Raw genomic sequence first — 13,629 nt, 5'->3', positions numbered from 1 at the left:
TTGTGTGTACGTGTTGGGGAAGATGGGGCAGGTGCTATCTGAAACCATGCTTGCTTGCATTAAGGAGAATGAATTCTTTTAAGCAAAATGACCTTTGGTCTTTGAGACATGACAGTGAGTTTAGGGACAGTCCAGATGAGAACAGGAAAACTGAGCCCAACAGAGTGAGAGCAGGTGGTTCCTGGGACAAGACAGGAGGGAATGGGGGGAGGAGAAAGATGGGATAGGGGGAGTATAAAGGACATACTCACTCTAAAAAAATTATTTTTTATTATTGGGAATTCAAATTTCACTGGACGTCCTGTATTTGATCTCTAATGAGAGTGGAGAACTACGTAAGAGACTGAGTTCCCCATAAAAATAGCGGAGGATTATTGAGAGCTTATTCCTGGCAGGCCCTGCTCAGTTGACTTAGTGGGATCAACTCGTTTAATCTTCACAATCCTCTGAGGCAGGCACGATCTTTATTACCTTTTTGTAAGCGAGGAAACCAAGGCACAGAGAGGTTACATAACTTGCCCCAGGTCAACCAGCTGGTGAGTGGCAGAACCAGGGTTCAAGCCCTGGCCCTGTGGTTCAGAGCCTGCCCTCGAAAGCAAGGTCTCTCACCTAGAGATCCACACATGGATGCGAGGTGATCCACATTGCTTGGAAAGATGGAAAAATCCACAAATCGAGCTGCTCCGCTGGCGGGGGGAGATGGAGCCAGAGGTGACCATGAAGAATGTTTGTATTTCTCTGGGAGCTAAATAAGGATGCACGTTCCCATTCATTGAAGTCCCGAGAGACCTTGCATGTAGGACCACGGCTTCCTCACCTGTCTGCCCCTGGGAACCAGCCCAGAGCCAGGCACATAGCAGGTGATGATTAAGGAATTGTCACAGCTTGAGGCCTCCAGGAAGCTGTCCCTGAGAAGGAGGGACATGCAAAGGACTTATTGGGGATGAAAGGAAAGAGGAGGAAGCAAAGCTGGGTCAGCCATCAGACCCTCCAGACCTGGTGAAACATCTGCCAGGCTGTGGGGAGATCAGAGCAAATCTTCCAGTTAGAAGGGCTCCATGCTGGGCAGAAACGGCCAGGCCCTGGGGCCCTCGTGGTGTCAGTCATTGGCTGGGGCCCCCTGAGAAGAAGGAAGGAGCCAAAGTTGGAGGCTGTCAGCAGCTGGGTGGCTGGTCCTTTCCTGAGTGGGGAGCTGAGTGGTGTCTGAGTCTTTCACATCCGTTCACCTACTAAAGGATGTCTTGGTGGCTTCCAAGTTTGAGCAATTAAGAATAAAGCTGCTATAAACATTTGTGTGCAAGTTTTTATGTGGATATAAGTTTTCAACTCTTTTGGGTAAATACCAAGGAGCACGATTGCTGGATCCTATGGGAAGAGTATGTTTAGTTTGTAAGAAACTGGCAAACTTTCTTCCAAAGTGGCTGTACCATTTTGCATTCCTCCAGCAATGAATGAGCATTCCTGTCGCTCCACATCCTCGCCAGCATTTGGTGTTGTCAGTGTTCCGGATTTGGGCCACTCTAATACGCGTGGAGTGGGGTCTCATTGTTGTTTTTGTTTGTAATTCCCTAATGACATATGATGTGGAGCATCTTTTCATAGGCTTATTTGCCATCTGTGCATCTTCTTTTGTGAGGTGTCCGTTCAGATCTTTTGCCCATTTTTAGATCGAGTTGTTCATTTTCTTGTTGTTGAGTTTTAAGACTTTGAATATTTTGGAAAAGAGTCCTTCATCAGATGTGTCTTTTTCAAATGTTTCCTCCCAGTCCTGTGGCTTGTCTTCTCATTCTCTTGACCAGGTACTCTTAGACTATTTTGGTGGGAAGTAGTTTTTCAGACAATATGGAGCAAAGTGAAAAATGCATAACTTTTGAAGCTGCAATTTTGTTTCTAAAATGATTTGGGAAATAAGCCCCAAAATACAGGTACATAGACGTTTATTGCCACATTGTTTGCCTTCTAGAAACAGGAACCATGCAAAGGGCAACAATATGCCTTTGCTACTGCCTGGGATAGGAAGAGACTCGGCACATCCACCTCATGGAATACTATGTAGCCACTGAAAAGAGAGACTATTACGGAAAGATCTCCAAGACACATTAACCGAAAAAAGCAAGGCCCAGAACAATCTGTTGAGTAGCATCCCATTTTGTAGGGGGCTGGAGGGAGGTAGTCAATCTAAGCTCAAGTTTGTAAACGCAACAGGGAAACTTTTTGAGAACACACAGCAACCCACAACAGGGAATTCCTCTGGTGAGGAGACGGAATTGGGGCATTTTTATTCTACATACTTTCAAACTGAATTTTTTATGTTCACGTGTTACTTGTGTAAATTAAAACCAATATTTTAAAAAGTATATTAAAGTATTAAAAGCAAGGTAAGTGAAAAAGGAGAAATGAAACAAAAGCAAATATCTATTTGTTATCACAATAAAAGCAAGCAAAGCCACTCACACAAGGATTCCCTGATTGGACTGGATGCTTTTCAAGCAGCTCTAGCCTGTTTTCAAGACACCCCCCTCCCCAAACAAAGGACTTGAAAGTTGAAAATAACATGATGGAAAAGATATATTTAGGCAAATGCTAACAACAATAACAACAACAAAATGCAGGTGGTAGTGTTAATATCAGATTAAACAACATTTAGGGCCAAGAGTATTAAATAGGATAAAGAAGGATATTTACAACAACAACTAAAAATAGCAAAACTTGAAGATATAATGATCACAAATCTTTTGAAACTGAACAGCGCAGGGCAATCCGTAATGGAAATCCTTATAGATTTAAGAGAAGTTGATAAAGCTAAAATCTCAGTTGGCAAATTCAACGCACTTGTCTCATATTTGGCAGATCACATAGGTAAAATAAATATTTACGAGCAACTGGGGAGCTGGCCCAGTACAAGGCACACAGTAGACATTCAATAAATATTTGTGAATGAATAAAATTATATAAGAGCTGACAATTATCATCCCATTTTACAGATGGGGAAGCAGAGGCGCAGAGATGGTTGGGAATTTGCCTAAAGGTAGCAAGTGGCTGAGCCGGGGTTTGAACCCAGACAGTCTAGCTATAGAATTGCAGCTGTTACCCTCTTCTGTCCACAGTCATAAAACAATAATTACATAAAACAATAATTCACAAGTGAGCTTATATGGGTGAATATGTATATGTGTAAGTGTCTAATATATAATATAACATGTATATAATATATAAATAGAGATGATCTTTTCTTGTTTTCTTCTCTTATTCCTTGGGAATATATACATAAAAGTTGATTTACTTAGCCGCAAGAAAAACTTTAAAGAAATTCCAAAGAGTAGGAATTTTCCAGGCTACATTTTCTGCTACAATACAATAAAGCTAGAAATCAGTAATAACAAGGTAACAAAGAAGAAAAAAATCTTGATTCATCGCTCATAATTAATCTTAATTATAAGCAGTCCCTGCCCATTATGCAACAATTAGACAATGCAGATGTGAGAAATGGATGACAATCACATGCAAATCATCCAAGAGACACAAAGACCCAGCGTGAGTGAGGGGCAGAGGGAAAGCGCTGTATTAGCGCTTTCTGCTACACCTGGGGTCCTCAAAGTGCGGTCCCCAGACTAGCACCATCAGCGTCCCTGTGATCACAGGAACACAGACTCACAGGTCTCACCCAGGACCCACTGAATCAAAACCTGTGTGTTTCACAAGCTCTGCCATCAATGCTGGTGCTTGAAAAAGTTTGAGAACCACCACTCTTCACTGCACTGGCCTCCTCTGGATACACAGAAAATTCCAGGGAGGGAGCCAGAGGATGGAACAAGGAGAGAAGGCAGGATCCAGGCACCCAGCAGAGGCAGAGTATGGCCAAACTTCCCCAGGCCTGTCATCACTCCCCGATAGTGCTGGATCCTGCAGTGGCTTGATTGCTTTAGAGCGGAGTTATACCCGGCCCTTCACAAAGACTGGGCGAGGGTATGGGGCCAGCGGATCTTAGTCCGAGCGCCTTCTTTCAGAGTGGAGGGCTTGCCCTGGAGAGAGAGCTGGCGTGCTCCAAAGCTGGAGGGGAGGCAATAGTCACCGACCTGCTGCAGGACCAGGAGCCCCTCAGGGTGTGGGGAGGCCGGGGCCGCATCTGCCCGAGGCTCCCCTGGGCTCAGGATGGGGCTGCAGGCTGCAGGAGGAGCAGGACTGACCAGTGGGGACTTGGAGGACTGGCCTGTGGTGGGAGGGAGCTCCACATTGCCCTCAAACTCTAGCTTCATGGGGGCCGGGGCCCCAGGGGGCCCACCGGCCAGTCCAGGACAGAGGCTGTGGTCCTGGTCTGAGGGGAGCACCAGAGGCGGAGCCTGGGAGACAGAGGGGGCCCCTGTGGGCGGGACGAGGGCCAGCCCTGCAGTGGTGACATAACCAGAGGCCACGCCGCTGTCCTCAGGGCCCCCAGAGCCAGCGGGCAGAGCTGTGGGGCTGCCCTTTGAGTCCTGAGCGCCCACCACCAGCCCTGGTGCAGGAGGGGCAGGGCCTGCCCCTGTCTCCAGGGAGGGACTCTCCTCAGCCCCTGGGCTGGGCTTCTTCTCCAAATCCCTGGCCTGGCCCTGTGCCATCGCCTGGGACAGCGGGACCAGCTGCACCTGTCCCCCCGGGGGCAGACACAGGTACTCCAGGGACCCCAGAGGTGGCAGCTTCTGGCTCGTGCCCATCTGCGGGGGCGCCAGCGGGCCCACCACGTCAGGCAAGGAGCGGCTGTGGGGCGGCCCCAGGTAGGGGCCATTGAAGTCGAAGCCAGAGACCAGGCCCTCAGGCCAGCCAGAGGGGGCCGAGAGGCCCGGCTGGGGGTTGGGGGCCCGCTCGGTGGGCAGGTCCGAGGGGGCTGGAGTCGTGTCAGGCTCAGATGGTGAGTCCCGGGCATCTTTAGGGTCCTTTGTGGTGAGAGGTGACACCTCGCTGTGCCCGCAGTCTACAGGGAACACCCTGTGGGGAGAACAGGTGCAGAGATGTTGGGACCACCCTAGGCAGACACTTTAGCCCCAGCGCAGGCTCAGGGTTGGGGGAAAGCCTGGCGCACTGGGGCTCACAGGGAGCAGAGAGCAGGGCGAAGAGAGGGGGCAGGCCTGGAGGGGGACACTGGACTTTCATTCGTCTCCCCAGGGATCTCGCCCACCAGCCTCTGGGCTCTCATCCAGGGTCTTCCTCCACCAGGACGGCCCCCACCCTCTGCTCCCTGACAGCCCCAGCATCAGGCCCAGGTCAGCGCCCAGCCGCGCGTGCTCAGTCATCCCCCTCCTTCATCCCCGCGTGTAGTCCCTTCTCCTGAGGGTGAGTGGTGAGCTGGGGGCAGCGTGCTGATGCCACGAGGTCTGCAGCCCCTCGGCCACCCCCTGAGGTCAAGGCAGTGTGGGGTCTCCCTGGGCAGCAGGGCAGGGAGAAGTCATCTGCTGCAGCCTCCCATCTCGGGTTAAGTCAGAGACACGGCCCTCCCTAACCTGGGAATCTAGTTCTTCCTGATGTCCAACTGGGATGCCTCTTGCTGTAGCGCATACCAGCCTCCACGGATCTCTTCCCAGTGGCCTCAGGCCACAGGCCACCTCATCTGAGCCCCCGAGGTGCATGATGGGCCACCCTCCCACCTCCTGGGGATCCCGTGCCCAGACACTCACTCCTCCAGCTCAGGGAAGTGGCTGCCCCACGGCCCCTGGTATGGGGGGCTCCCGCTGGTGCACACGCCGTCTGGGAGCCGCAGCCCGGCGCTCCCGTTCTGGAAGAGAGAGGACATGTGTGCCTGTGGTGTGGGGGCCATTGAGAAACTGAGGGTGGGGAGGGCTGTGGGGTGACCGGGGATTCAGTGAGCCCAGACACGGGGACATCTCAGCACCGTTAGGACAAGCCACGCTTTCTGACACCAGGAAGGGGAGGCCTGAGAGGGGCTGGGACTTCCCGGGGGTCCTCCAGCATCCGAGGATGGGGACCCTGTTCCCTCGAGTCTGCTGATCTGGGCTGTCGCTGCCTCCACGCTCACACCCCGGTCTCCCCCACTCTGGCCATGAGCGCCCTCCGCGGGCAGAGCTGGCCGTCCCTCCCTGACCAAAAGGCTCCCTCCACCCTGGCGCTGGCTCCCACCCAGGGGTCATCGCAGCCTCCCGTGGTGTGCCCCCAGCCTCACTGCCCACCTCCCAGTTCCCTTCATGAAGGGCTCCTGTCTCCACCCTCCACGTGCCTTCTGCCTGCAGCGGCCTTTCCCACCTGGCACCGCCCCGGACCCCTCAAAACTCAGCTCCAACGTCCTGTCCCGAGGAAGCCATTCTGCCTCCCACCGGCCCACCTACCCCCAGTAGCACTAACCCCCTCCATGAGCCCACCCTGGATCCTGTCACCCCCGTACTCACCTCTCTCCGGGTCCACGGGGGCCCCCGCAGCCGTGGCACCCTGGGCATCTGCGGGGCCCTGGCGTTGGCAGGGCTGAACTGGCAGGAGCTGGCCTGGCTCTTAGAGCTTCCCAGCCCCTTCCCTGGCCACGGACGCCCTACCACTCAAAGCCACAGGAAGGGGAGGAGGACGGGGGCACAGGGCCAGGGCACAGGAGCAGGAGAGCCCCTCCCACCTCAGCCGCCCTCACAGGCAGATCCTACCTGGAACAGGTGGCTCTTGCTGGGGTTGGGGATTTTCTCCTCCCACTTCCGGTTCAGCCTGGAAAGACAGCAGGGAGGTGACAGCCGCCAGAGCCCTCAGGGCAGCTGCCCCCTGCTCATGTTCTCCAAGCTCAGAGGGGAAACTGAGGCCCAGGGAGAGGGGGGGATTTTTCCAAGGCCCTCAGGGAGTAGGTGGCAGAGCAGGGACTGGAGGGAGCTGGCTGTGAGGTGCCTGGCACCCCCAAGTTCGTGGGGACCCCACCCCCCCGTCATGGAGTCCTCTTACCTGTACCCGTAGATGCCACAGCAGCGCAGGGCTAGGAGCAAGATTAGGGTGGCGAAGACCAGGATGAGCGCCAGGACCCACATGGGCAGCACTTCCGGGCAGGAAGGAAGGAAAAGGAGCCTTAGCATCTGGGGGAGGGAAGGCTGGGGGCTCAGGACGTGGGCAGGTCAGTGCCCCCAACCCTGCTCTGTGCAGGCGCAGAACTCCAGAGCTCACAGCCTTGAGGGTTGCAAAACAAGAGAGGAGGCCAGATACAGGCTAAGCAGAGGGCATTGGTCTGTACCCCCCACAGCGTTCAAGTACTGGGGAGGACAGAGAGGGGAGATCCTTTCCAGTAGCAGGAGGTGCTGTGGAGGGGACAGTGCCTGCAGCCCATGGCAATCACGAGGGGCTTCCTGAAGGAGGCAGCATATAAACTGGGCCTCGAGGAACATGGAAGATTGGAGAGGCAGAGAACGGGAAAGCTGCGCTGGTGGAGGCACCAGCAGGTGCAGAGGCCCATCAGGAGCCCCCGATACTTCCTGCCAGGCAGCCTGGAGCTCCTCACAGGCTGGGCCCTCCAGGACCCCCTTGCTGTCCTTCCCTGGGCCTGGTGTCCAGCCCCCCTCTCTGCTTGACTGTAGCCCTCTCCCTGGGTCTCCTCCCTGTTAAGGCCGCCTGGGTCTGGGGCGCTTGCTCCCCACTCCTCCCTCCTCTCTGCAACCACCTCCTGGACCTAGTCTTGCACTTGTCTCCTGTGGCCCCTGTGGGGAAAGGTGAGGGAGAAATGAAAGCAGCCAGAGCAGGGAAGTGGGGGAGATTGAGAAATCAGACCCAGACCTCCGGTCCCAGGCCTCAGTCTGCAGCTCCCGATGTTTGTTGCCATGGTAACAGGAAAGCAGGCCAAGTGGTCTCTGGGTTGGTGTCTGCCATAACGGCTAATGAAACCTTGGACCACGTTAGTAGAGGCCTTTGCTCTAAACTGATGGAGATGAAAGAGAGGAACCTGCTCTACTCTGCTCTGCTTTCAGGCCATGTGGGGTCTGTTTTGCACACCAGCTGTCACTTCCCAAAGGTTGTTAATAAGTTAAGGTATGTAGAGAGAATAAAGCAGGGTCCCCATATACAGCTGTGCAGGTTGTTCACTGCACAAGGACACCAGTGAAAGTGCAAGTGGCCGAAATCCAGCCTGAGACTCATATGCAACGTCTGTGCCCATGGGTCTGTATTTCTCCAAGAAGATGCATTTTCTTAATTCCCACTAGTAAAAGTTAGCAGAGGCCCAGGAAGGGAGGCCCAAGTAGAAAAGGGCCTGGGCGTCAGATCTCCATGTCCGCATCACGCCTGTGCTCTGCCCAGCTGGGCTGCAGCAGGAGGGTGGGTGGAGGCTGGGGAGACATACCCCACTCAGTGACCCAGGAGCGCTCCTCACTCCACTCACTCCAGATCCCCTTGTAGCTGCCAGGGGCAGGCTTGACCCTCACCCGTGCCTGGTACCTGGTGGAAGCCTCCAGCCTGGAGAGCGACAGGCTGTGTGTGTGTGACACAGTCTCCTTCTTGGCCTCCTGTGGATGGGGAGGGGAGGGGGGCAGGAGGAGGAGGGGGTCAGTCCCCGGAGTCCAGCACCACTGGGCCCCCCACGCCCCGGGGGCTCTGGCTATGTCCCCTCAACAGCTGCAGCATCGTCTTCCCCCGACAGGAGACAGCTCCCCAGGGCCCACTGAGCACTACCTCTCAGGGTCATACCTACGATGCCACCACATGCCACCCACCCATATTACAGGTGACAACACTGAGGTGCAGGAACCTCCAGGTTCCACCGTGTCCCACCCTCACTTTGAGACCCCTCAACCTCCCAGCTCCTCTGGGGGCAGCCTGGACCCCAGAGATAGCCTTCCCAGGAATGCAGTGCAGTGTCTGCACTCTGAGACAGGGGCTCCGGAGTCAGGGACCCACTCCCAGCTCCACCCCTGACCACACCCTCCTGGCCTCAGTTTCCACATCTTTGAGGCTGGCTCCAAGGTTTCTGATCTGGGCTCTGCAGAACCTCAGGTTCTGGACACAGGCCCTGAGGGCTGCCTGGAGGAGGGGGCAAGAGACTGAGCCCTGGGATGGGGCCCTGCCTGATTCCACAAAAGCTGCTCTGCTCTTAGTGGCTGCACATTTGTGTTCCAGACGAGATTCCTCTGAAGAAACGTCCCCTTTATGACTTTGGAAAACCCTTCATCCAGCTGTCACTCAGCCCTCCCCACCCTGACGTCTAGGCCCCCTTTGCAATTCAGGGGCGGCTGTGTTAATTCTGGCCAAGTCACGTCACCTCCGTGAGCCTCAGTGCCTTCACCAAGGGATGGGACGGTGACCTGCTGACCACACGGGGTCGTGGTCACCGAGTCCCAGCACCTGGTAGGTGGTGCCTTCCTGGGCGCTGTCTCCCCCCTCCCCCACACAGGCCCCTCACCGGGCACAGGCCCTCACCTCCCACGAGGCCGCATCTTTCTTGTAGTGGACCTGGAAGGTGTGACCTATGTGTTTTTCATGCATTTCTGCTGCTCGCCAGTGCAGGACGTAGGCGTCCCCAGTCTTGGTCACGTTGAGTGTCGGGGGAGCCATCTGGACTGGAGGGAAGGAAACTTTTAGGGAACTTTGTTCCTAATATCCCTCCCACGGAACATTCCTTGTGTTCCATGCTTGTCACAGGTACCATCTCCACTGGCCCAGGACCCAGGTCCCGGCCATCTCGGGGTCTCTGCGCCCCCAGGGGAATGTCAGCATCTATCCCGGCCGGGGCAGCCCCTCCCGGAAGGTGCTGAGATGAGCTGCTGGCTGTTGACTAGTAGTGAGGTGGCTGCGTTACTGGTTACTCGTGGTAGTTGAAGTCGGCAAGTTTGGCAATGCTGTGCCTTTTACGCTAAGTTAACCTGGGCGGAGTTGGAGTCCTCACTTTGAGACCATCTCTCCCAGACACTTGCCTTCATGCTGCCTTGGAAAGAGAGGTGGCCAGAGTTCCATGCCCTGGGAAAGGACCTCTCTCTCCCGCGGCTCCAGACTGTCTTTGCTGCTGCCCACGTGGGTTTGTTGGGCGTGGGGACAGGCACCTGTCCCCCAGAGACGGAACACAGGCGCAGACTCTCAGGAGGGAACTCAGAGGCACTCACTGTCCCCCTGTTAGCCCTGACACAGGCCAAGCTTTTCCAGTGGCCCTGTGTCCACCCCTCCCCCAGGTTGAGCCTCAGGACAGGATTCGGAGCTGCTGTCATACAAAGACCAGAGAGAGGCTGTGGAGGGCTGAACCACAGCCCTCAAGGATATCCAGGTCCTAGCCATCGAACTTGTCACCTTACGTGGCAAAATGGACTTTGTGGGTTAACTTAAGGACCTCGTGACGGGGACATTATCCTCGATTATCCATGTGGGCCCTAAATGTAATCACAGGGGTTCCTGTAAGAGGAAGGCAGGAGGGAGACGTGACTACAAAGAGAAGGCAGCGCGGCAGAAGCAGAAAGAGATTTGAAGATGTCACCCTGCTGTTAGTGCTGCCGAGTGGATTCCGACTCCTAGGGAGCCTGTGGACAGCAGAGGGGAGCCCTGCCCGGTCTTTTTGCTCCGTCCTCTCACCTCCAGTGCTGTATCAGACAATGCTCCGCTGCTATTCATAGGGTTTTCACGGCCAATTTTTTCGGAAGTGGGCAACCAGGTCCTTCTCCCTAGTCTGTCCTAGTCTGGAAGCCCCGCTGAAACCTGCCCACCATGGGTGACCCTGCTGGCATTTGAGACACCGGTGGCATAGCTTTCAGCATCACAGCGACACGCAGCTGCCACGGTATGACAACTGACAGACGGGCAGTGGGGTTCCCTGACCGGAATTGAACCTGGGCCGCAGCCGGGATCTGTGACAGCGCTGGATCTTAACCACTCGACCACCAGGGCTGGCTAATGCCGCTCTAGAAGCTGGGAAAGGCCAGGAAACGGATTCTCTCCTAGAGCCTCCTGAGGGAGTGCAGCCCTGCCGACACCTCGACTTTAGCCCAGGGAGACCGATACCGGTCTCCTGGCCTCCAGAACTGTCAGAGAAATTGTGTGTTGTTCTAAGCCACTACATTCGTGGTCATTCGTTGCAGCAACAACAGGAAACTAACACAGAAGCGGAAGATTCTGGCCAGGGCTCTGCACTTGCTGTGTGACTTTATCCAGTCACCTCCCCTCTCTGATCCTCAGCTTTCTCATCTGTGGGGTCACGGGTCAGGGTCACGGCTCTCCCACCCCTCAGGACAGGCCTGAGGGTCACGGGAGAGGGTGGTGAGTCTGAGCCTTCTCCCCACTGACCAGGCCTGTAACTGGGCCTGATGGCCTCAGACGGGGAAGGAGCTTGTCGCTGGCTCCGACAGGACAGAGCTTTCTTCCCTCTCAGGGCTGGCCTGATTTACCCCAGGTCTGAGCTCTCTCCAGCTGCAGGCTGCGCAGAGACGGAAGGACCTCCTGGCATTTGCAGCAGGAAGTGCTCCTGGATTTTTCTGGAAGCGGAAGGGGTGGCGAGGCAGGGTCTCAGAATGGAGAAGAAGGCAGCCTCCAGAGTCAGACCTGGGCTGGAACTGCTGATCTTTCTATTGTGGGACTGGGGCCTCTCTCTACAGGGATAGACTAGGCGTTAGCGGGGCCGCCAATCTGCGGGGAAGCCAGAGACTCCAGCCTGGGTCTGTCTGGCAACCCCGCTGCCCTTACCTCGTACCCTAAAGGCCGAGTCCCTCACAATTAAGAGGACACAGCAAGGAACACTCTGGAAGATTAAAGTGCTAGGCAGATGTAAGAGCTGTCTTCTCTTTGGGGTCTTCAAGGGATAGCAAGGACAATAATAACGATAATAATAATATCGTATTTACCTACATTGTTATTTTTTATTCCTATTTTGCTTCAAAGCCTCAAGAAGAAGAAACTCCTGCCTTCTATCCCCCTCTTCCACACCAGCCTCACCTCCTCTCCTCCCCATCCCCATCCCAGGAAAATCCATGGGGGGCATATGAGGGAGGGAGGACCCTAGAGGAAGAGGGGGATGGAGGACAGAGAGCAGACAGGAGATGGGGGAGAGGCCTGTACCGTCAGAATGTTCGGACACTGAGTCAACACATTTCAAGGGCCTACTGTGTGCCAGGTGCTGCTCTGGGCACAGGAACAGAGCAGTAAGCAAAGCAAGTCCCCACCCTCAGGAAGCTGACATGATGGATAAATATATTACATGTCAGGTGGTGGAAGGTAGTGTCGGAAAATGAAGTGGGACGAGGGGTAGCATCATGATTTCTGGGTTGGGGAGCTATTGTAAATAAGATTTTCAGAGAAGGCTTCACAGAGGTCATGACATTGAACGAAGGTCTGAAGGAAATGAGGAAGGAAGTCCCAGTGACTTGAGAGAACAAATGTTCCCAGAAGAGGAAACAAGTGTTGCAAAGGCCCTGAGGCAGGAGTGTGACCAGAGAGTGTCACCAACACAGAGGAGGCCCTGAGACAAGAATGTGCCCTGAGAGTGTCACCAACACAGAGGAGGCCCTGAGACGGGACTGTGCCCCGAGAGTGTCACCAACACAGAGGAGACCCTGAGACAAGAGTGTGCCCCGAGAGTGTCACCAACACGGAGGAGGCCCTGAGACAAGAGTGTGCCCCGAGAGTGTCACCAACACGGAGGAGGCTCTGAGACAAGAGTGTGCCCCAAGAGTGTCACCAACACAGAGGAGGCCCTGAGGTGGGAGTGTGCCCAGAGAGTGTCACCAACACGGAGGAGGCCTTGAGACGGGAGTGTGCCCCGAGAGTGTCACCAACACGGAGGAGGTTCTGAGACAAGTCTGTGCCCAGAGAGGGTCACCAACACGGAGGAGGCTCTGAGACAAGAGTGTGCCCAGAGAGGGTCACCAACACGGAGGAGGCCCTGAGACCAGGACTGGAGAGAAGGTCAGAGAGGCCATGGGCCTTGTGGGCTGTCGTGGATACTTCGGCTGTTACTCTGTGCAGGATGGAAGCTCTTGGGTGGTTTTGGTAGAGGAAGGGCATGATTCAGTTATGTGTTAAGGGAATCCCACAGGCTGCTGGATTGGGAAGACACTGAGGGACAGCTAGGATGGAGGAGGGAGACTGGGAGGAGACAGTGGTGAGGATCCGGGATCCAGAGAGACGTGGTGGCGTGCACCAAGGCAAGGCGGTAGACAGATGGCCCGATTCTAGGCATATTTCAAAGATAGAGGTGGCAGAATTTGCTGGTGGCCTGGATGTGGCATTTGAAAGAAAGCTGTGACAAGGATAATCCCAAAGTTTCTTGCTTGGACAACTGAAAAACAGACGTGTCATTTAGAGAGATGGCAGGGAAAGCGGAAAAGCAGAGTAAGAGGGACAAGTGAGCATTCACCTTGGAGCACGTGAGGTGTGGAATGACCAGGGCCGTCTGAGTGGTGGTGTGGAGAGGGGAACTGGGCCCGAGTGCTGGAGCTCGGAGGTCTGGACACAGCAGATTGAGATGTGAACACAGAGCAGAAAGAATGGGGGGAGTATTTTCAGAATGACTCTGGCATGTTATCAACTGCATCACTAACATATTTTTGAGAACTACAATTAAAGATTAGAATTAGTTTTGTTGATTTTGCTCACTGGACTGCCTTGCGTTGAAAGGGACACACGGGAAGACCGGGCCCTGAGGAACCCTGAGTTTCTACGGCTTACACAACTAAACAGTGCTGTCCCAAGACCCCCACACAGAAGGCTGGGGGC

At 54.9% G+C, this 13,629-nt stretch overlaps 1 protein-coding gene across 3 annotated transcripts in view; it reads right to left on the bottom strand.

Moving 5' to 3' along the window:
• Positions 1-251: 251 nt before the first annotated feature.
• Positions 252-13,629, bottom strand: part of LOC101392576 (cytokine receptor common subunit beta) — a 29,909-nt gene continuing 16,531 nt past the window's right edge. For all 3 annotated transcript variants that reach the window (XM_087448952.1, XM_087448954.1, XM_087448953.1), the window contains 6 exons: positions 9,358-9,497; positions 8,285-8,447; positions 6,904-6,994; positions 6,618-6,675; positions 5,649-5,746; positions 252-4,962 (listed from right to left, as the gene is read on the bottom strand). In XM_087448952.1, coding sequence (XP_087305078.1) covers positions 3,948-4,962; positions 5,649-5,746; positions 6,618-6,675; positions 6,904-6,994; positions 8,285-8,447; positions 9,358-9,497 — 1,565 coding nt within the window. In that variant the 3' untranslated portion in view covers positions 252-3,947. The remainder of the gene's footprint in view (positions 4,963-5,648; positions 5,747-6,617; positions 6,676-6,903; positions 6,995-8,284; positions 8,448-9,357; positions 9,498-13,629) is intronic.

Source organism: Ceratotherium simum, chromosome 25 (assembly GCF_057802395.1).
Source record: "Ceratotherium simum simum isolate JZ-2026a chromosome 25, ASM5780239v1, whole genome shotgun sequence".
NCBI lineage: Eukaryota > Metazoa > Chordata > Mammalia > Perissodactyla > Rhinocerotidae > Ceratotherium > Ceratotherium simum.
The sequence above is the reverse complement of the archived record's forward strand: the minus strand, read 5'-3'. Positions and strand labels throughout refer to the sequence as shown.